This window comes from Erithacus rubecula (genome assembly GCF_903797595.1).
Source record: "Erithacus rubecula genome assembly, chromosome: 12".
Lineage (NCBI taxonomy): Eukaryota > Metazoa > Chordata > Aves > Passeriformes > Muscicapidae > Erithacus > Erithacus rubecula.
Genome location: NC_136664.1, coordinates 12,197,697 through 12,220,067, shown reverse-complemented (window position 1 = coordinate 12,220,067; position 22,371 = coordinate 12,197,697). Strand labels below are relative to the sequence as shown.

The 22,371-nt window shown below is 41.2% G+C and overlaps 1 protein-coding gene across 1 annotated transcript in view; it reads left to right on the top strand.

The window, feature by feature from the left end:
• Positions 1-22,371, top strand: part of ADCY7 (adenylate cyclase 7) — a 58,563-nt gene that overhangs the window by 19,300 nt on the left and 16,892 nt on the right. The window contains exons 3-10 of the mRNA XM_079315802.1: positions 7,738-8,273; positions 9,549-9,749; positions 11,809-11,970; positions 12,750-12,899; positions 15,109-15,257; positions 15,565-15,676; positions 17,977-18,104; positions 18,349-18,507. Coding sequence (XP_079171928.1) covers positions 8,103-8,273; positions 9,549-9,749; positions 11,809-11,970; positions 12,750-12,899; positions 15,109-15,257; positions 15,565-15,676; positions 17,977-18,104; positions 18,349-18,507 — 1,232 coding nt within the window. The 5' untranslated portion in view covers positions 7,738-8,102. The remainder of the gene's footprint in view (positions 1-7,737; positions 8,274-9,548; positions 9,750-11,808; positions 11,971-12,749; positions 12,900-15,108; positions 15,258-15,564; positions 15,677-17,976; positions 18,105-18,348; positions 18,508-22,371) is intronic.

The following is a 22,371-nucleotide window of genomic DNA, read 5'->3' as shown; positions in this document are numbered from 1 at the left end:
TGATTTAATCTGTCTCATTGCCTTCCCCCTTCTTCCTCAAATAGTACAAAGATTTTGCTTTTGAAAAGGGCATTTTATGCATTAACAAAAATATTTGTGCTGCAATACCACCCTGCAGTGCACTGCTCCAGGTACTGATGCACAGTCACATTCTTTATGTGTCTTGGCTTTGGCTGAGTTTTAGTTCCAAAGTGAGATTGTTTAGGGAAGAGTTGAGTAAGCTGAAATTCAGCAAGAAACAACCATGTTTGGCAAAACCATTAAAAAAAAAATACTTGGCTCTGTTAAAATTAGAGACTGGGACAAAAAAATCTAGGAAACTGAAGCGGTTGTTGCTATCAATGCATTGTTTGAATTTCAGATGCTAATTTCACTTCAGATGCCTATTCACTTCAGTGGGGTGGGGATATTGTAGGTAGGAGAGAGAGGAGCTTTCTTTTTCATTTTACAGGTTTTAGATGGACTTGACTGAAATGGGAAGTGATTTCTTATCTTACTCAGGGCAGGTGTTATCTCTTTCCTGCCTTGTCCGTGCCATATTGTCATTGTACCTGCTCTGTGCAAATACACTATTTACCCTAGAGGTGGGCAAGACTCATTTCTATGTTGAACTGTACATTCCCCTTAAATAATTATGTGAGGCAGGAAAAATTGAGAGCAATGTGTGATACCCATTACTCTCTTGTTCAGAGTGAGTTTTAAATTTTTTGTAATTTTGTTTTACTTTTTGCATATCTTTTGTTGTCCTTAGTCATAGAAGAGTCTGTTTACACCCTGGTACTCTGACTCTGCCACATCTGTGCTTCTTGTCTGCTTTATTGAAATAGATTATCTGAAGCATATTCAAAATACTGGTAATACAGGTGACAGAGAATTTATTCTAGGTGTAATTAATTATATTGAGCTTAGAGAACTTGTCAGCCTGAGCTTTTTGTTTGCTATTTGCTGTCATTCTGTAACCTAAATGAGATAATGCATGGGGGAAAAAAAGACTGTTCAAACACACCTTTCTTGAATTTTTGTTTTATACTTAAATTAGCAAAAGGCTCAGTATTACCTAGTGTGATGCCTTTTTTCCCCTCTCTCTCTTAAAAATGCTCTGCAAGATGCTCTGAAAATGTCAGGGGTTTTACTTTATGTGAAAATCAGGGATATTCTCATCAAAATTATTGGTGCTTAGACACACGAAGACTCTGTCCCTATTCCTGTCTTAGCTGAAAATATTTTCTGTGTTTCAGGGCTTTTTTTCTGCAGTTTATATAGCTCTATATAATATTGCAGGTTTTAGTGGTTTCAGTAACAGCACAAGCTCTCTGTTTTTGATATATCTAAACTGAATTTAGTCAGTGAAAAGCTATCCTGGCTTCTGAGGACACTGTGTTCAAAGACATGAATTTTAAATAGATCTGAAAACTGGAAGTGTAAGGAGAATATTGACTTTTGCAGTGGTAAGTTCAATTTTAAATCAGCTAAAGTCAGAAAATCTATCTGGAAGATGTGATGGGGTTGGGAAGTCAAGAAATAATCACACACCTTAGTTTTGAAAGATGCAAAGCACAGTTCAATTCCCTTCTGGTGTGATGTATCTTTTTACACCCTGGAGTTTGCTGCTTATGAAAACCAGTGTTATAAAAGGACTGCTTCCTCCCCCGCCCTGCTGAGCCAGACCTAGCACTTAATTATAAGGCTTAATAGATTTGTTGGTTAAACCATTACGTGTTTTCACAATAAAAAGTGCCTTAGAACAGTAGCAAACTTTCCTGTGTAGTTCAGTTGCATCAGTCTGGTTATATGGACTCTTTTTTCTTTTTTATTGGCTTAGTTTGTGAGCTTGTCTTAAATCACCAGTTGGTTTTCTGAACCATATTCTGTCACCATTTTCCATCCTACCTGATCAGTAGTGCAGAGATTTCTTTCTGTGACTGTAATCTGTTTCTTCAAAGCACATGCTATAATGACAGTGGCATTTAAAATGAGCAACAAACACCCTGTCCCCAGCTTTAGCAGTAGTATTCTTGAAATTCTTTTCCTTAGGCTGAGGACCTGTGAGAAATGATGAGTCAGTTTAAGAGCTCAGTGCTGTGCTTGCTTTCCTCCTTGTGGTTTACTTTTCCTTTCCAAACCCTGAGCCAGCTCCGGAGCTCATCTACACCTCTGCTACCTGCAGTACTCCCCACCCTGGCAGGGAAATGACCTGCCCAGACTGGCTGTCTGTCCTGTATTGGGTGAATGGACTCTGCAGAGAGCCCAGCAGGAGCTTGGTGCAGCAGGCTCTGAGTGGGTGAGACCTTCTCCTTTGGCTGGTCAGAGCTTATGAAACCACAGCCTCTGTTATTTCACATCTTCCATTTGTACAAGAGACTGAAGAACTGTTTCCAAATTAAACAACTCGTTACTTATTCCTACTTTAAAAAGCATTGGAGAGCAAGCATTATGAGAAGAAGCAATCTACTGAAATAAGAATGTAAATTGAAAAGTTCAGTTTCAATGCTTGCTTTGCAGTACATTTAGCACTATCATTTCCATGGCTTAGTGATGTAGTGTCACTGATTGCTCTCACACATCAAGGGGTGGGTTTTTTCCAAATGACAGACTACTTTTTCTATTGATTTGGCTTTTAAATGTATATACAGTTCTGAGTGCTGATGTGGTGGTGTGCTCACTTTTTGTGAGAAAATACAAGGTGAATATCAGTATGATTTTTTTTCTGTATCGCAGAAGGAGCCCTTCAACAATTTAATTATTAAATGTAATTAAGAAAGGTGAAATTTCACATGAAAAACTTCAAAATATGTATAAAAAAAAAGGTTCATCTTTGTAAAGAAACTCACTGCTAGCAGAGATAATTAAAGCCTCACCTATTCTCCACTCAATAGTTTTGTATGAGTAGAAGAATCTAAGGTGACTGCAGGCTAGCATTTGAAAGCAAAGTTAAAAAGGAAGAAGTGTTGTCTTTAACATGAATGGTATTTCCTGTGGTGTATGTTTGAATTGCTAAAGTTCATTTCCTAGACTGAATTAGTTGCAGAGTCCACTAGACTGGAGATTATTTTTGCTTGAGATTCATAATTCATCCACTAATCTCCTTCAATTATTCTATTGCATGCTTATAGATTCCTGATTCCCTTTTAATATCTGCTAATGGGTAATTACAGCCAGCAATCATTCTTGTCATGGAAATTGCTAAAGTAATTTCAGAAACACTGTTGTTATTTGTGTGAAACAAAAGAGGGAATGGAAATCAAAGCTACTGTCTGTCTGGTGCTGTAGTAGTTAAAGATGAAAAAAGTAGTTCTGCTTACTTTTATACAGGAGTTATTGAGAGGAATAAGGCAATTTATATTGGTTCTTGCTATTAGGGTTTGTTTTAATATTTCAGACACTGCTCTTTGGTAACCAGGAAGCTCTGGGTGATCAAGTCTTGAGTTCTTGGCAAATGAATAACTAAGAGAAAAAATAACCTAAAGCCACAGTAACCACCTGGATAACTATGTTTGCTTGTGAGTATATCAGGAGCTTTGAAATTAAGAACAGAACCACAACATACTTGGATTCTGTTTAGAAAGACTTTAACTTGGTCCGGAGCTGCTGTGAATAATTCTCCCAAGAGAGGGGGAATAGGATGTTATCACTAACTGTCTGTCCATCCTGGTGTGTGAGGGAGAAGGTGGGCAGGAGGGTGCAGGTTTTCCAGGCCCACTCCCCTGCCTGTGGGTGAGCTAGCACCTGGAAACTCTCGTGCTCTGCAGATGCAGAGAGTAAAGGAGGCCATCTCAAGAGCTGTTTTGTTGTTATCAGTCTGACTTCTGTATCAGATAGCCCATCATTCTTTCTGTTGTGTGCATTGCTGGGGGGAGACTGCTCTTTGTGCCTGATCTCCAGACAGCTCCCTGCCATGAGTGACTTTGTGCTCTGCTCTTTCCATGTCTTGGATGCTCTCTCCTTTTTCCCTTCCCCATCTGCCCTCACACTGCTCCATGCAGACAACTTCTGGGGGAGGAAGAGGCTGAAATTACCCCATGCATCAACACCCTTGGGCTGTGTGTGTTTCTTTAAAACACTTAGGCTCTACAGGCTCTGTACAGGCCATAGCTATTCTGCAGCTGTGGAGTCCAGGTCAGGTATTAACAAAACATGGGGATTGCCACAAAGCATGACGGGCAGTTTTAACTAGCCTGGGAGAAGGAAAGGGCTTCAGGTCCAAGCCTAGTAGACTAATTAAGTATTTGGTTTCGTATTTTTTGTGACAAAATTCTATTAATGTGTCATGACGTAAGGGCCTGGAGAGTTTAGCAGTGCTTGGAACTTCCCATCTATGGGGAAGAAAGCATAGAGCAATACCCAGCTTTGTGGGAGACAGAAATGTCTTTTCTTGCTTGCAGGTGCAAGCAAGGTGGCTGTGCTTTTGTCAGATCTTGCCCAGTACTTACCTAGAGGAGGTTCTGGTGCTGAATGTGAGCACACCCTTGTTCCCACTGGCTTGAAACACAATAGATTTGGAAGGTAATAGGTATATTGATTCATGTTCTGGGAAGTATTCTATTGTCCAGGGTTTTTTTTATACCTGTCACATGTCCAGTGTTCTTACATATTCACTGGGCAAAAATTATTCATGTTACTTGTCTTGCAAATAGTTATGAAGCTCACACAGATTTGACAAAATCATATTAGTGTCTTTGGTGGCTGTCCCCATAGGTTCTAACCCACACTGCCAGGGTTGTTTCTTGTATATCCTGACCTGATTGACAATTGCTTCTTTTTTTTCATCCAAACACAATGAAGGCCTCTAAAGAAATTAGGCTTTTTCTTGATAAGCTGCTGATCAGAGGTACATGGCTTTATGGCAGCAGCCCAGATCCAGTACCCATTTGGCTCAGTGTTTGCCTCTGGTGCTTCTGGGAGTGTTCTTTGGTTTTTGTGGCCTGTTGCTGTTTCAAGGTTACACCTCTCTTGCTGTGTCCTATCAACTCTTCAAGAAACAATGACCAAAAAGAGTAAAAGTGTTGCTATGGTGCACAATGCTCACAAGATCCTTAAACATATAAACAGGAGCATGCCGAGTTGATCTTTTTTCCAGTGTGTGATACCATCCATGACAGAATCTTTTTCTCCCTCTCATATCTACCTTCTACCTTTCCATAAGGTTGTTGAAAAAAATTCAAAGGAGGAAAGACACAAAAAGTGGGTACTTTTAAAGAGGCAGTGGCACACAAGATGAAATTGAAACTAATTTGGAGTTGAATCATTCATCTTGAAGTAGCATTTATGCAGTGCATTATAGATTCTTGGTAAATCCATAAAGCACTGTTGGGGAGTTTCTTTACCTAGTAGAGTTTTGAGAAGAAAATTGTATGACCCAGGGGTTGTTCATAATTACTTGCAGTGGATATCTAGGAAGATCAGCCAGGAAGAAACAAATCAATGCGATAGCAATCTTTTTTATTAAAATGGGTTAGACTATTGAAAAGACATGTTTCTTCAATTTGATGTCCTGTAAAACTCTTCAGTAATATTCAGAGATAGTTCCAAGCTGACACTGCACCCATTTTTCATTTTTTGAGCATCAGATAACTGAAGCACAGCCACAGAGTATAATCTTGTAGAATTGTCCTTGGTACTGTTCTTTCATTGACATAGCCAGGAGAAGTTACAGAAAGCAAGCTGTGAAGTAATTCTTCCTGGATTTTAATATTAAGTAGCCCAAGACAGAATAATTTGTTCCACATAATTGTGAATGTATTGCTGCTTAACAATTAATAGTTATTTTTTGAAAATTGATTTTGCTAATCGGAAAAATAAAGGTCACTCTCAAAATATCTCTATATCATAAAAACTACCATTAAAATCATATTTCTGCAATATATTAAAGAAGAACTTCATTGTCTTAGTTCTGAAATATGCTTTTAGGAGGAACTGGGACAGCAAGCCTGTCATCTCTTTCACACAGTCAGTCACATCAGGCACAGTGGGCTCCTGCACCCCCAGCCCCATGGTAAAGGAATTCCTAAGGCTGTTTCATAAGCTGTCTGCCCTTCTGGTGCATCAGAAGCCAAACCTTTCCAGTGTGGAGCGTGTTGTCTTTGTTACTGAAAGACAAAATCATGTTGAAATACTTGCCCCTGTGCACACCTTCTGAGGGTTTCTTCTTCAGGAAAAAACTGGCTTCGCCCAAGTGAAGTAATTGTGCAGTTACCTTTGACTTGGAAAATGCGGTAAAACATGATGCAAATGTTTCAATTTCTTCTTCATCTCTCCTTTTTAAGTGTCAGTGGTTTCTGAGATTCACACTTCTTTTCAAGAACATTATTATGCACATGCAAATGGTAGGAGCACCAAAATAATTTTTTAAAGTGAAAAATGGGATGACTTGAATTATGATGAAAAGCTCAGTAATAACCAGTACAGGTGAGATATTAGGTATACCATTAGATATAAATGGGAAAACTTCAATTTTATTTGCTTATTATACATATATGCATATTAATATGTTAATATATGTATCTGTTTATTCTGAGTATTACTGGATAAGAGTGATACAGTATGGTCTTTTTTTGTGATTAACCCAAGTCTGTGATATGTTCTGGCAAAGAAGTTATAGTTTCTCATTTTGCAAAAGTGTACTTTTTTGTTTTTTTTGTCCAGTCTCACTGTTGATAAAGCTGGTTTTGCCTGCTTTCTCATTAATAATTTGATAATTTTTTAGGGTTTGGCTCTATTTACCAGAGGCAGAATTGCTCAGTATGGTTTCTGAAAATTTTTCATGCTTTTAGTGTGAAAGCAATCTGAATGTATGTATGCAGCTAAGCATTTGGTTTTTGAAAGTAACTGGCTGGGATTTGGCTTTTCTGAGGAAAAAAAAAAAAAAAAAAGTGGGTTTTAGTGGGTTCTTTCTCCCTGGAGCAGTGACCTTGGGCACCATGGTGACGGCAGTCAAGTGGCAAAGAAGCTGTGGTGCTGTTATCAAGTTTTAATAAGACTTATGAAATCCTGTTCATCATGCTTCCCTCCATCACATCCCTGTGCTTCTTTTTTATGGCTCTTGGCATTGAATGAGCTATATTCTTGAACCTATTTGAAAAACACTGGTCATTAGAAATGAACGATATGGTTTGTTCCTTACTGCTCATTGTTAGCAGAACACATGTATTGCCCTGGAAACAGTATTACTTAGAGTGGAATGAAATATACAGAACTAGGTGTTAAGTATCTTTTTTAAAAAAGTTTAATGAATTTTGGCTCAGACAGCTGTATTCTTTTCTCATTTTTCTATGCCGTAATAAAGTGTGAAATGAATAAAAGAGGATTTCTTAATTTTTAAGATGCATGTTTTGAGAAAGAATGCCATGTGTATTGTGGTTAAAGATTATATATACACACACACAGATGCACTCAACTTCCAAACAGTTGAGAGCATGCAGTTACACAGCACTCTCACAGGAGCTGTGTCGTTTGCTCAAAAGGAAAACAAACCCCATGTGGTAGATTTGTATATGAAAATGTTTGAGCTGCCAGAGCCAGGTGAGCAGAGCAGCTCTTGGCGAGCACTACTGGGCACCACTGCCCACGCACGAGGCTCAGGGCTCCCAGCCAGTGCAGCACACTGCCTCTGCTCACTGGTCAGAGCATGCAGGTAGAAAGTTCAAGGAAAGTTTAAGGAATCAACTATTTTTACTCCCTCCTTCTTGGAGAACATTGTGTATGATTAACTATGAATTTACTGATCCTGTCTCTCTGTAGGATTCATCCCAGGAAGTGAGATTCAAGCTTGTGGAAAGGAGTTAGAGGCTTGCAAAGTAATAATTGAAAAAACCTCATGCCGAAAACGTCTGTCTGCACCAATGCAAGTTGATCTGGAGCTTCATGCTTAGGGCTGATGATGAATTGCCTGTGGTTTTAGGGAGGCTAATTCTTGCTTTTGATTGCATTGGGAATCTGAAGTTAATGCTCATGAGAAGTAAAACCAGAGAACGTGGGTTACTCGGTGTGCCTGAAGATCACAGAGGCAGCAGCGAAGCAACAAAACTTCTCTTTGAAGCAGTGCCTTCAGCTGTGTCATTGTGTGCTCTGGGAACTGAGAGAAATAGCAGCCAGCCTGGGAGAAGATGCCAGCTAAAGGGAAATACTTCTTCAACGAGAGCGATGACTGCAGGATATCAGACCCGCTCTACGAGAAGTACCGCTACACCAGCCAGCAGCATCCCCTCCTGCTGCTGCTGCTCTTCATTGCCATCCTCTTCTGGACCACTCTGATTATCATCTTTTTTGTAACTGCTGTGAGTAAATTTCTTTTGTGTGTGTTCAGTGTTTTCAGAGATGATAAGGAGTCGCACTGACAGCATGCTAAACATTTTTGGCTATATATATTATTTTGAGCCACTTGGTATCAAAGTTGCAGTGCTGGAAGATATCAAGTAACTGTGCATGTAATTGTGTGTATGTTTTTGAAAGGATGGGAAGAGACGAGACGGTTGTCAGCTGTAAGGACAGTTACTATAAGGATTGTTTTTCCTTTCTATACATTAGGAAAAAATCCTAATCTGTATTGAATGCTAGCTATGATAGTAAGTACTAAAAGGGCCAAGGAAGGAACAAGAACATGCTAAAATGTCCTACATTTCTCATATTTTTTTAAGAGTAATCTAAGAAATATAAAATATTGTGGTGACTTGTTTTTTTTTTTCATCAGGTTATTCCTGAGGTGATTTTTTTCTTAAAGATTTGTAGGTACTAGTTTCCTTATTTTTTTCTCCTTTTTTTTTTTTTTTTTTCCTTAATAAAAATATGACATGAACCTCCCAGTGCAGTAGTTGATCAGTGGAATCAATATTTAGTTAGCAAAGAGCAGTGATCGTGTAGGTATAGAGAAGATGCAGCTTAAAGATTTTTTGTTATGTAGTGTAATTTGATTTTCTCTAAAGAAATTTGGTGTTGTATAAGCCCAGCTGACAGCTGGTAAGAAGAGGAGCTTAATTTAAAGATAATGTTGTAAAAAAGTAGTAAAGTAGCTGTTATAATCCTTCATTGCCTTCTAAAACTGCTTTCAAAATTTTCAAACTTTTCTTTCCAAACACTGTGCTTCATGATAAAGGGTCTTCAAGTCTCTCTTTAGTAGCAAATCAAATCTTACCAATTGCACTTGTATCCCTTTTACCTTTTATTTCTTAGGAAGGGAAAAAAGTAGCAACACTATTTTGAACAATTTATCTTCTGTAAAACTTAGAGCGCTCCTCTTTAGCAAAGTATAAACTCAAAATACATTTTTTTGGGTGCATCTGCACTGTGGATAAAACTTAGTGGTCTGGGGTTTGTGAGCTAGTTTGGAAAATGATAATGGTGGAACTGGGGTAGAAGGAGTATCTATAATAGTATTTATTCTATTATCTCTGTATGTGTGAATATCAGAAAGTGTTTGTGGTGCTGCAGCTAGTCTACTTAAAAACCCCGCTTAACTTATTTCATAGGTATCCAAACTGTTTCCAGGGCAGCGTGGATGCATTTTTCTAAAGGGGGCTTTGGGACCAGCTGTAACCCTTTGTTTTGTTCTGCAGGAAGCACAGTCCCACCTTGCCTTCATCATTGCTGTGTGTGCTGCCCTGGCTGTGTTTGCAGTCATGTACTTACTGCTGTGCATGGAATCCCTCTTTCGGAGGTGGCTGTCCTTGTTTGGAGTGATGATTTGGATCTGCTTCCTCACTGTGGGATATGTCTCCCTTTTTGAAAAAGGAAGTGTTTGTCATCTGTGGGAGCAGGTGTGTATGTTGTGTTCATTCAGGTACTTACACAGACGTGGTGGTCAGTTGTGGATGTGTTTGTATGAATGTGTTTGTGTGCTTTAGTCTTTCAGTATGTTGTAAGTGCGTAATAACTCTTCTGAGATTTAGGTTAACTTTTAAAATTGGCTTTACTGATTTATTGCAGTAAATTTTAGTTGGTATTCTATATTGTAGTGAAAATACGCTTCAGTGGAAAAATTGGATAATTGCAGCAACTTATGTGGGAATTGCATCTTTAAGTTGTAATTGGATTGGATTTTTATTTAGGATTTTTACGAAATTTTAATTACTGTGATTCATCTCTGAGCAATTGTTTTGTTAAAAATACTTACTTTGTTAATTTATTTGGGTCAAAGAGGTGTTCAAGAAATGTATAAAGGACTCCAGAATTGGGTGTGCCCTAGGGAGCAGGTTTTTAAGTTAGTGGGAGAGGTGAAGTGAACAATAAGGATTAATGACACATCCTGGCGTTGCTGGGTGTGGCTAAACTTCATTGCTTGCTATCTCTGATCAGAAGATGGGTGATTTCATGGAGTCAAAAATATCATAATTTGTAGGAAACTCCTCCTAAGATCTCATAATGTAAGCAGAAGAATTTTAATTAAATAAAAATGACTTTTTATCTTGTTTTACAGACTCTGCCCCTTCCCTTTTTTATTTGAATAAAGAAAGATATAAATTATCAGTTAAACAATCAAAATCTGATTTGCATTGTGGCCTGGATCCAGAACTGTACATTTACAGTAGCTGTTCAGTCTTTTTTGACTTAAGAAAGTGCCTATTACCTTGGAACACCCCCCCCCACCCCAAATGTATTGTTCTTAACTATGAATGCAAATATGTAACAAAGCAAGATTTGGTTTTGCTGCTTTCAGTGCTGCAAGCCAACATGGTGACATCATGTGGTAATAATTCATTCATATTGATTTTAAGTCTGAAATATAAGAACGCCCTACTCTGAAAAGTGAATGGATTTATTACAGACTTTCACCTCAAGTTATGAATTTGTTTCTCATTAAAACTACTGTTTAAATGCAGGTATGGCCTTTGCTTATCCATCCTTTGCTTGTGCTTATAAATCCATCACACAGCATTCTGAACATTGTGTGATGGGTGCTGCAAATATGGCAGAAAAAAACGTTTTTACTCCAGCTAAAATAGTAAGATATACATAGAAAAATATTTTTGTTGAATGAAAACTTTTATTTGCCTGTTTGTCTGATTATTGTTGTCCCAGTCAAACGATCTATTCTGGGAAAATATTTAAGACTTGGACCTCGAGACTTCCTCAAAGGAAGTCTTGTCTTGTCTGGAATGGCACAAATTTAGTAGCTGTGATGAGATGAAGATGAGCTGGGAATCCTTCAATATATTCCTCTGATCAGGGTTGTTAGTTTCTATATATGTGTAAGCTAACAGTTGTAACAAGTAAATTTTACACACCTTTCCACTAATCTGGAGCAGTTTAGCTCTGCATTTTATAAAATATCTGTGCAGCTAAATACGTGGTTAGTGGTAATAAAGGTTATTCTCTTGTGGGAGGACCAGGAAGTATTGGTTGGATTTTTGGGTTTTATCAAACACTTAGCAAACCTACACATGTGACTGGGTGATGTTAAAATTAGAAAAATATCTTCTAGCAGGTGAGAAATCTGAATCTATTCAGTATTGCAAGCTTTGCAACACAGTGTTCCTGATGTGTCAGTACAAAGTGCACCCAAAGTGTATCTCCAGCTGTAAGGGATAAGTTCAGGATAAAGGGCAAGGGCAAGTGTAAAAAATTAGAGGTGATATGTCATGTTAACCCATCTTGTCTATGAACCTATAGATGTTAATCCCTCAAAACTCTTAGAACTACCACTGTCCTTATGGTTTTAACTGTATTTTGAAACATCAATATCTAATTGTTCAGCCTGAAGTTGAGCAAGAATCCTACTACTTTGCTCCTGTTTCTGTAGCGATTTTTGGGATTCCCCTAATAACATGTATCTAATAACATGTGATTATTTTTTATTTTTTCTTTTTCTTTCCAAAGGTGCCATTCTTTCTGTTCATAATCTTCACAGTTTATACCATGCTACCTTTTGGGATGAGAGGTGCTGTCATAATTAGTGTTGTTTCTGCTCTCTCCCATGTTGTTGTTCTAACTGTGGTAAGTCTGACTTCTCAAGAAAATGAGGAATCCATTCCATTTCAGGTAAGGAAATATCTTGGTTACACAATGAAATACCGTAGTCAAGTTACCCTTTGCTTTTGGCATAACTGTTTTATTCAGAAAAGTTCCAGAATTCCACATTGATGTTTCAAGCTGTGAGTTTAGAGCTTGGGCCCAAAAACCCTTGGGCTTTTTGTAAAATGGCAATTTTTTTAAGTCTATAGTGCATTTTATTTTTCTGACCTAAGTGGAAAAAGCAGTGTTGTTATATTAATTTTTAAACTAAGTTGTTAAAACATGCCAGCTTAGTCACAGTCACTCTTCCCAATCTGTGCTCTCTGGGGCGGGTCTGCCTGCCTTCACCAGGCACTGGCCAGAGGGTGGATCAAAAGGGCCCTGCTGCCCTGGGGTGTCAGCAGGGCCTGGCAGTGCTGCTTGCTGGTTCAGGGCTCCCAGCACTCATTAGCTGGGTGTGTTCAAAGGAGCACCCCAGCTCATTCTGTGCAGGCATGTGCCAGACTCCACACGGGGTGCTGATGCAGGAGTTTGTGCACTGCTTTGCCGCAAACCAAACACTGGTGCCTGCAAATAAATGTTAAGTGATATCATAGGATTTTCTGTTTCATTATTCTGCCTGTGACTGTGAAAGTTAGATTATGTCTGCCAGGTCCATCCTGGGTTACAGCAACAGTGATTTGCTATGGAATGGGGTAGGAGGAAATGAGGTATGGTCTGGAATTGATTGGTTTGTTGTGGGACTAGTAAGTGTGTTAGGAAGTATCAATGCCCTGCAGTAGGTAAATATTTTTCTTCTTGTGCAGCTCCTTGCCAATGCTGTCATTTTCCTTTGTGGCAACTTCATGGGTGCCTTTCACAAACGCCAAATGCAGGTTGCTTCGTGGGATTTGTACAGATACACCTTAAAGTGCATTCAGGTCCGAATGAAACTGAAGATTGAAAAGAGGCAACAAGTGAGTGAGCTAGTTCATGTTATGAATTTCTTGTTTTCATATCCAAAGTCTCTATAAATTCACAAGGTTGATGACTAATCCATGTTGAAAGGCTTGGTCCAATCTTTGAGATACCCACCTAGTGTCAAAAATAAAGGTTGTGCCATTTGTAACAAAAGAAGGAAGTTAAAGGGAGGAAGCTCTTTTCTGGGGCTTGTCTACATGAAAATCACAGTATTTGTAACGGGAACTTAACTGCCAGTCATTTTAGTTCCTTTTTTTTCTGAGAATAAACTATTCCTGGGAGTGGCCTAAGGTAATTTAAAAAGACATACCCTTAATGCCCTGAAATTACTTGTAAGGTAACTTTAACAGTTAGTTTTATGCTTCCCTTGGTCACCTTTTTTTTTCATTGAATTCTAAAGTACTATTTGCCCTTACATTTTATTGTCTCACAGACTATTTTTCTTTTGCTAGAAGGAGAAAATTGGATGTGAAGGGGAAAAAAGTAATATAATAGATTAAAATACTTATTTCCATAAACTCCAGTGGTATTCAAAGAGCAATCAAGGAACATGAATTTCTTACTGAGGAAGGATTGTAGAGAGATACCGAAGCTGAAACTGGGGCACTGTTTCTGGTATAAATAGGGTTAAAAAGAGCTATACAAGGCTGATGTGTATCATGTTCTCTGCCCACCAGTTATTAGATAAAAAGAAGGGGCTGAAAAGTGACTGACCTGATCAAACTGGAAAGAAGAAAATGCCACACTGCTAATGCGGTCTGTTCTCTGATGCTAATCTTGTGAGATGAGAGGACAAATGTGCAATCCCTGGCAGGATTTCCCCACGAAGCCGCCAGGGAAGCCTCAGATCACCTTACACAGGCAGTGTGCTCTCATTTCCTGGGCAATGTGCTCACTTCCATGGGTGTCCAGGATTTTGGTTTTGGGATTGTTTTTTTTAATGGTTGCTTTTTGAGTGTAAATGTGCTTAAGTCTATGACAGCTTTCTTTTCATCCATGTTGCAATTTGTTAGGCAATTCTGAGTATCCTTTCTGCCACCCACTTCTCTGTTGAAAAGATGGGAGAGCTGCAGTTCAGGGTTCCTCATTGTGTGATGTGTCAGCCTCCCAATGGCTGTGCTATATCCCCTGGGACTCTGCTGTCGGTTTAAGTTCTTTCAGGGTTGACTCTCCTAGTACCAAAACAGTAGCTGAGGGAAAGGAGGCGTTTCTATTTCTGGGGTCAGTCTCCAGCTAAACTGCTGCCTTTGCCTTCTGTAGACGAGCACTTGATGCTCAAGGACAGTCTTGTCCCACTGTGATCCCATGGTATTTCTTCCTGGGGGCAGGCACTGGTTAAATAACCCTGGCAGCTCACTGCTGCCTGCACATGGCTGCATTGGGTATTGAGGAAAAGGGGACAAGGACTTGGTCCCAGGGAACAGCATTTAGCATTTTACTTGGCTGCACAATGTGTTAATCTTGCTGTTGATGTTGTCTGAAAAGTTCCTCCTTGTAGCTGCTCTACACAGCATTTCTTCTTCCATCCTCACTCCAAGTATTCTCTTTTTGCCATCCTCTTCTGCCCAGGGTCATCTTTGAGTGAGAGCCAGTGTATAATGGTGCCCTGAATAGTCGAACAATGGAAGTGGATTTGGAGGAGTCTCTTTCTCCTTCAGTTCAAAATAATTCATTTCAGTGGCATTGCTTCAGTTTAACTATAGCAGAATGTCTCTGACACTTTTGTATCTGTTGCTGCTTTTCCAATGTTTGAGATTTACAAATATTTTTAATATACTGAATAGATTGTTAGGTACAAAATCTGAGCTTTTACAGAAGCTTTATTTGACAATGCCAACATAATACTGACATTAGTGGACAAAATAAAATTTAATTTATCCTGAAAATGTAGTACTGAATACTGGCATATTTTATGTTTTTGTTTCCTGGTTACAAAGGGATGTCACACCTAGACCTGATGTTCACACAAGGAACAAAAAAAAAAAAAAAAAAGCAACATAATTGTGAAATCAGTAATTCGGAGAACAGCATGTAAAAATGTCTTCTGGAAAACCTGACATGCATTACTGAAAAGCTATTTGAACAAAGGCATTTTTGTTCTGTTTTGGTTTTTTTAAATGCCTTCTTGCAGTCAGTAGAATTCTGCAGTTTCAAACTTACTGTGTTAATAATTTTGCATAATTATTCTTCCCTCCCCTTTTTAAGGAAAATTTGCTTTTGTCCATCCTGCCTGCTCATATCTCTATGGAAATGAAGCTGGCAATTATTGAGCGACTGAAGGAGACTAATGATAACAGGCAAATGCATGACAACAACTTCCACAGCCTATATGTAAAAAGGCACCAAAATGTTAGGTAAGTGGAAACCCTAGAAATAATTGTATTAATATAAACTTCAGTACATATGGTCCAGTGAAATTAAAATTTGAAGGCAGACTTTCAGGCTGAAGTGAACTTCTTTCCTGTTATGGGAAGATAATGTGTTGAACTTGTGTGCTGTCTTTTAAATCAGGAGAGATGCTTGAACCCTTTTTCCTGGAGTTGTTTCCCAAAGAGGAGAGAAGTGTTTTCTGTTAAATGCATTTCAATAGTTATGCTGACTGTAGAATTGATGTATCTTCATATTTCCCTTTTCCTGCTTTTTCCTTTTGCTCTTTTCTAGCATTCTTTATGCAGACATTGTAGGATTCACTCGCCTTGCCAGTGATTGCTCTCCTAAGGAACTTGTGGTGATGCTGAATGAACTCTTTGGAAAGTTTGATCAGATTGCAAAGGTAGGTTTACAGTTTGTGTTGTAGGATAAAGGCCTTCAGAAAAATAAGTCCTTTTGCACAACAGGAGGCAGCTGAGTGTTAGTCCTGAAGTCAGGAAGGCAAGACTGCTTTTGCTTTAAAGCTAACTGGCAAAATCACGTTAAAACAAAATGTAAAACCAAAGTTACTGCTGTAATTCCGGTTCTTGGATGTGAAGGTTCATCTGTTTCAATTAGGAAATGACCTGATGGTGATAAGTGATTGCAGCAGGGCTGTAGCAGGTTCTGTGTACAAACTCCACTGAAGAGCTTTGTGATGTTCATCTCGAAGGTTTGTGTGACTCCACAAATGGAGAACTCTCAGACACACATTTAAACTCATAAATTCAGAGGCATCAGGCAAAGAGTTCTTTAGCTCAGGAGTGAGCTACAGAAAGCTTCCTGTTACTAATGGATACTTAAAAAAAGTGTAAAAATGGGGAGTAGTTTAAAATGGTCCCTATTAAGGCATACCCTCGGTACTGACCCTTCAGCCTGATAGACATTGTTGCCACTTGCAGGTACTGCTTGAGGTCAATTTTTTGCATCTGTAATCACAAACTCAGGTTTTTATTTCTCACATTATAGTGACTGTGTCACCTACATGTTTGTGCTGTGTTTGTTAAATCCTAAAAACTCGTCTCAAAAAGTTGGAAAGCTCTAAAATTATTAATGTAGCGGAGGAGTGAAATTGCTGTAATTAAACCCATGTGAATATCATTGAATAAGTTCTTTAATACACCACTGATTAAAACCTAAGATGCTAGTATAATTTTTGACTAAATGACATGGCTTATCTTTGCATTTATCTGAATTCAATTGCTGATAAGTATTTAAGTACCGGCAAATGAAAGTTATACTGTATCTATTGCAACGTTATTGTTATAAAGTAGCCATAAAGACAGTAAGTTATGTCACCTTAGTTGCCAAATGGCAAAATTTCTTTTAACGCTGAAGTCGAAGCTGAGGTTAGACACATTTGGTCAGGTTTTTGTAACTGTTTTGCAAATACAAAAATAGAAAAAATTCTGGCTTTTGAGTGATGCATTTTAATTTCTCACTCCTGTCTGCAAATTGCATTGCAATGTCTGGATTTAGTGAGTCAAGGTCTTTTGCAACTCTGTGGTTGAGCTTTGAGAAGAGGTTCCTGCTTTTTGTGCTATTTTTGTTCTGCTAGAGGGTATTCTGTCATCTTTTCCATAATGTACAAATGTTGCAAGCTCCAGTTTACCTAATAAAAATTGATGGCTAAGCTGGACACTGAGCTGGATGCTGAAGTGCGGCAGCTCTAATCCAGGGCTGGATTTCCCTGCTGATCCCTCTGAGCTTGTCACTTGTGGCACTGCTCAGAACCCACTGAGATGGATTAAGAGAATGATGGATGTTCTCTAAAGGCTTTAACTGATGAGGGAGAACAGCTCAGTTTGGGAAACTGCCACACATTTGGGCTGATTTTGGAGTTGGTTTAGGAACTGTGTTCCAACAGCAGGTAGGGTTGAACAGCTGGAGTTATTGGCTGGCCCAAATTAAGCTGTCTCTGCTCGTCGGTCAAGCACTACACAGCCTTGCAGAATTAGCCCTGGCTTTCTTGCAACCTTTGTAGTTAAAATTCTTCAGTAAACTGTTAACAAAAGACAGTATCAGAGGCTTTTTGCTCTCTCCTGCCAGTCATTGGCATCAGTATCGTCTGTTGCACAGTTAGGAAGAAATTTTTTTGCTGCCATTTAGTGTTTGTGGGTTTTTTATTAGCAATAGGAAATTGGAGCATGTGCCAGCTTCCTCTTCAGTCAGGTTTGAAATAACAAAAATACCCCATTTTGTATTTGCACAGCTACCAGCTTGGACATCTGAATTTCTAAGTTTTCCCTCAGTGCTGGGAAGTTTTATGACACCTCACACTGTTACTTATGAAGCTATTTAAAAATAAAGGGGAAACTGCCCATAATTCAGATGAAGATTAAAAGATAGGTAAATGGATTTCATCCTTTAGATGGTAAATTCTGTGACAGTTTTATTTTATTTATAGTTTCTTCAATTGCACACAGTTCCAAAAAAGGGTGAGAAAAACTAAAAAGGTGGTTTTATTTCAGAAATGCTTTAAGTGGTCATTTTTGTTCTTCCAATGAGCGGTGTCCAGGCATTCAGATGTGGGGAAAAAGAAATAAGCTTTGTTTCAACAAGGATTGAACAAAGCCTGACTTTCTCAAACCAGAGCCTTTGGAACTGTTAACCTTTTTGCAGTTAAATTTTTTCCTGTTAAAAACGTTTGATGTAATTTTGCAGGAGAATGAATGCATGAGAATAAAAATCCTGGGAGACTGTTACTACTGTGTCTCAGGCCTGCCTGTGTCCTTACCAGTTCATGCCAGGAACTGCGTTAAAATGGGGCTTGACATGTGTGAAGCAATAAAGTAAGTATTACACAGAAGGCTGTTTAAAATATAGATACTGTGTAGAGATTGAATTAAGTCATTTGTTTTCTTGTCAACATTCAAAGTGTATTTATTAGCTGTAGTTGCATAGTTCAGAAGTTCATCATAAGTTCATAATGGTCATAAATTTGTCTTGTCTTTACACCAAGTGTATGATGAGACTAGACCTTAACAGAATGAGGAGAGAAAATGACAAATCTCTATTCCCCTGCTGCCTTCCCAGGCAGGTGAGAGAAGCCACGGGCGTGGACATCAACATGAGGGTTGGGATCCACTCCGGGAACGTGCTGTGCGGGGTCATCGGCCTGAGGAAGTGGCAGTACGACGTGTGGTCACACGATGTGTCGCTGGCCAACCGCATGGAGTCTGCCGGAGTGCCGGGGTGAGCCGGGCAGTGAGTGCCGGGGTGAGCCGGGCAGTGAGTGCCGGGGTGAGCCGGGCAGTGCTGCAGTGCCGGGGTGAGCCGGGCAGTGAGTGCCGGGGTGAGCCGGGCAGTGCTGCAGTGCCAGGGTGAGCCGGGCAGTGAGTGCCGGGGTGAGCCGGGCAGTGAGTGCCGGGGTGAGCCGGGCAGTGCTGCAGTGCCGGGGTGAGCCGGGCAGTGAGTGCCGGGGTGAGCCGGGCAGTGAGTGCCGGGGTGAGCCGGGCAGTGCTGCAGTGCCGGGGTGAGCCGGGCAGTGCTGCAGTGCCGGGGTGAGCCGGGCAGTGCTGGGGTGAGCCGGGCAGTGCTGCAGTGCCGGGGTGAGCCGGGCAGTGAGTGCCGGGGTGAGCCGGGCAGTGCTGCAGTGCCGGGGTGAGCCGGGCAGTGCTGGGGTGAGCCGGGCAGTGCTGCAGTGCCGGGGTGAGCCAGGCAGTGAGTGCCGGGGTGAGCCGGGCAGTGCTGCAGTGCCGGGGTGAGCCGGGCAGTGCTGCAGTGCCGGGGTGAGCCGGGCAGTGAGTGCCGGGGTGAGCCGGGCAGTGAGTGCCGGGGTGAGCCGGGCAGTGAGTGCCGGGGTGAGCCGGGCAGTGCTGCAGTGCCGGGGTGAGCCGGGCAGTGAGTGCCGGGGTGAGCCGGGCAGTGCTGCAGTGCCGGGTGAGCCGGGCAGTGAGTGCCGGGGTGAGCCGGGCAGTGAGTGCCGGGGTGAGCCGGGCAGTGCTGCAGTGCCGGGGTGAGCCGGGCAGTGCCGGGGTGAGCCGGGCACTGAGTGCCGGGGTGAGCCGGGCAGTGCTGCAGTGCCGGGGTGAGCCGGGCAGTGCTGGGGTGAGCCGGGCAGTGCTGCAGTGCCGGGGTGAGCCGGGCAGTGCAGTGCCGGGGTGAGCCGGGCAGTGAGTGCCGGGGTGAGCCGGGCAGTGCTGCAGTGCCGGGTGAGCCGGGCAGTGCCGGGGTGAGCCGGGCAGTGCCGGGGTGAGCCGGGCAGTGCAGTGCCGGGGTGAGCCGGGCAGTGAGTGCCGGGGTGAGCCGGGCAGTGCTGCAGTGCCGGGGTGAGCCGGGCAGTGAGTGCCGGGGTGAGCCGGGCAGTGAGTGCCGGGGTGAGCCGGGCAGTGCTGCAGTGCCGGGGTGAGCTGGGCAGTGCCGGGGTGAGCTGGGCAGTGCTGCAGTGCCGGGGTGAGCTGGGCAGTGCCGGGGTGAGCTGGGCAGTGCCGGGGTGAGCCGGGCAGTGAGTGCCGGGGTGAGCCGGGCAGTGAGTGCCGGGGTGAGCCGGGCAGTGAGTGCCGGGTGAGCTGGGCAGTGCCGGGGTGAGCTGGGCAGTGCTGCAGTGCCGGGGTGAGCTGGGCAGTGCTGGGGTGAGCTGGGCAGTGCCGGGGCTGGGGGCTGCAGCTCTGCCAGGACACACAGCCTCCCCAAGGGATGGATGGCGGAAACAGGGCAGATGTGTACTTAGCAGAGCTGTAAAATGTCAGGATTTTCTGATGGCGTTTTCAATGAGCTATAAAATTCTATTCTTAGGCAGGTGACTGCTTCTTGCCGTTCCCTTCATGGGAGAAACACATGCATTATATGTTGACTTAGTTAATCCATGCTGTATACAAGGATAATTCTACATCTGTGAGTTTAGCTAAAGAGCAGTTGTGCTCCTTAGGTCAACAAGGCCAAGCTGTCTTTACCGTGTGTTTCTGCTAATGCATTGATCAATCCCACTTGACTTGTATCAGTTCTATATTCAGCACCCCTACCACTCAAACCCCACAAACAACTCAGAAATTAAAATGCATCCTGATGGGGAGTATCCCAGCAAGGAGAGTCTGGAGCTGTTGTTCGTTGTGCATTTGCCATGGGCACAGTGAAGGGGAGGGAATGGTGCTGAATGGGAGGATTGAGGCAGAGCAGGAATAGAACTCGACCTGTGCTCCTCAGTGATACAAGGATTGGGTCTGAGGTTGGTCTCTTCTAGCCTTTTTAAGATGCTTATTGAGCAGAACAAATACAAATGTTTTTCAGAAACACCAACATTTGCATTTTCCTTGTTTAAGAAATATACTATTTTCCTGTTTTCGAAGTTAAATTTAAGGATTAGAATTCATCTCAAAAACCCTCTTTTTTTTTTCCTTTTGGTAGTTTGCAGTAAAAAAGGCCATTATAAGACTTTTCCTTTTTTCATTCTCAAATCAGACCATGGTGGGGCTTTTTTGTGTCATGGTAGTTCTGTGCAAATTGGTTTCTTTTATTCCGTGGTTCTAACCAATGACATCCTAGCTTTTCTTATTATTTTTGTACCTCAGGTAGCTTTTAGGTATATGTTTGTAACTTAAAAATTAAAGTGATTTATCTAGTGATAAGGGGTTATGTATATCAAAGTACTTTGTTGCATTGGTAACTGAAACAGAAAGAAAACCACTTGGAACTAGGTTAACAGTTACACCACCAGCCAGGCTGAAGGGTTTAATGTGTTGATTCAGCATGATTAAACAAGAATACAGAGTTGTAAAGTTTCTTTTGTAGGTAAAGCAAACAGCATGACTCTGAATATGGCACAAAAACACACTTTGTTAGTCACGTTTAGGACCTTTGCCTAATCTTGAAAACTCTGATTATTCCCTTATGGTTGTCAGGTTTATAGTTGATAAGCTGGTAAGGACTTAAGCTGGTTTAGCTTGTCATGCTGATTCAGAAACATTATCCTTATTATTTCTTCTACCTATGGCTGTGTAGTACTCACTCATCTTGTGCTTAAAAACTGGCCAGAGGAAACACCTTCCACTTGTGCCTGACTGGGTTGAAGGGGGGCAATATTCACTATGCAAATGTTACCTTGTATTTTTTCCCTGCTCTGTAGGGAAATTATTTTTTGGGGATTCCTCACTCCAATGTTAGCTAGTCCTGCTCCTTTGGAAGCAGTTTTGTCCTTATGAGCCAGCTACAGGTTATGTTTAAAATAGGAAAAATATCTAAGTTTCTGTAAATGAAGGAATACTAAAGACTTTTGAAAGGATGCAGGAAAACTTCTAGCTTTAGAAGTATTTTCTTTCCAGTGACAGAGTATCTTTGTTCATCTTCCTTCTGATTATAAAAAACTGCTTACATTCATAACAGTGTAATACACTACTAAAGCAGAAAGGAGAGCAGAACCAAAACTAAAAATGCACTTACAAGCAATTCTGCCTAATGTGTAAATGCCTGAAAGCTCAGCATGTGTTATTCTTCTCTCAGCACAGGAAACTGGGTGCAGTGTGCTGGGTGCTCTGTGCTGGCATGGCAAGGGCAGCAGTGCGTGCTCCAGCTTGCCTGGGAGAGCAGCTCTTGGTTGTGTGCTTATCCTGGAATCCAGTCAGGAATTAGTGACTGCTGAGAGATCACTGGCATCTGATTTGAAGAGAAGTTTGCAGTAAGATGGGAAATATTCTACAGCAGTGTGTGATTTGAGGGAGAGGAAGCTTGGTAAAATGCAAAATGGTGGGTAGTGAACAAATGTGCTGCTTTTTGGAGTAAGTGGAAAAGCACAGGAAACTTGCTGCAGCACGTGGCTGTGTTTGCAGGCTCAGGGCACAGACATCACCCAGAATGCCACAGTCTCTGTGGAAGAAAATGATACTTTAGAGCCAACTTTAAAATTTCAGACTTGAAGGTTCACCTTAATTGCAAAAGTGTGTAGTCAAGGTAACAAGTAAAATTCTTTTTTTTGAGAGAATTACCAGTAAACAAATAAAAACACGTACCCTCACCAATTAAACTCTTACTGTAGGCTAGAAAAGTACTGACAAAGTTTTTTTTTTTCCTCCTTCTTAGAAGCTACAGCCAGTAGTTTTCAGGTCTTGGACACATAACCTTGAT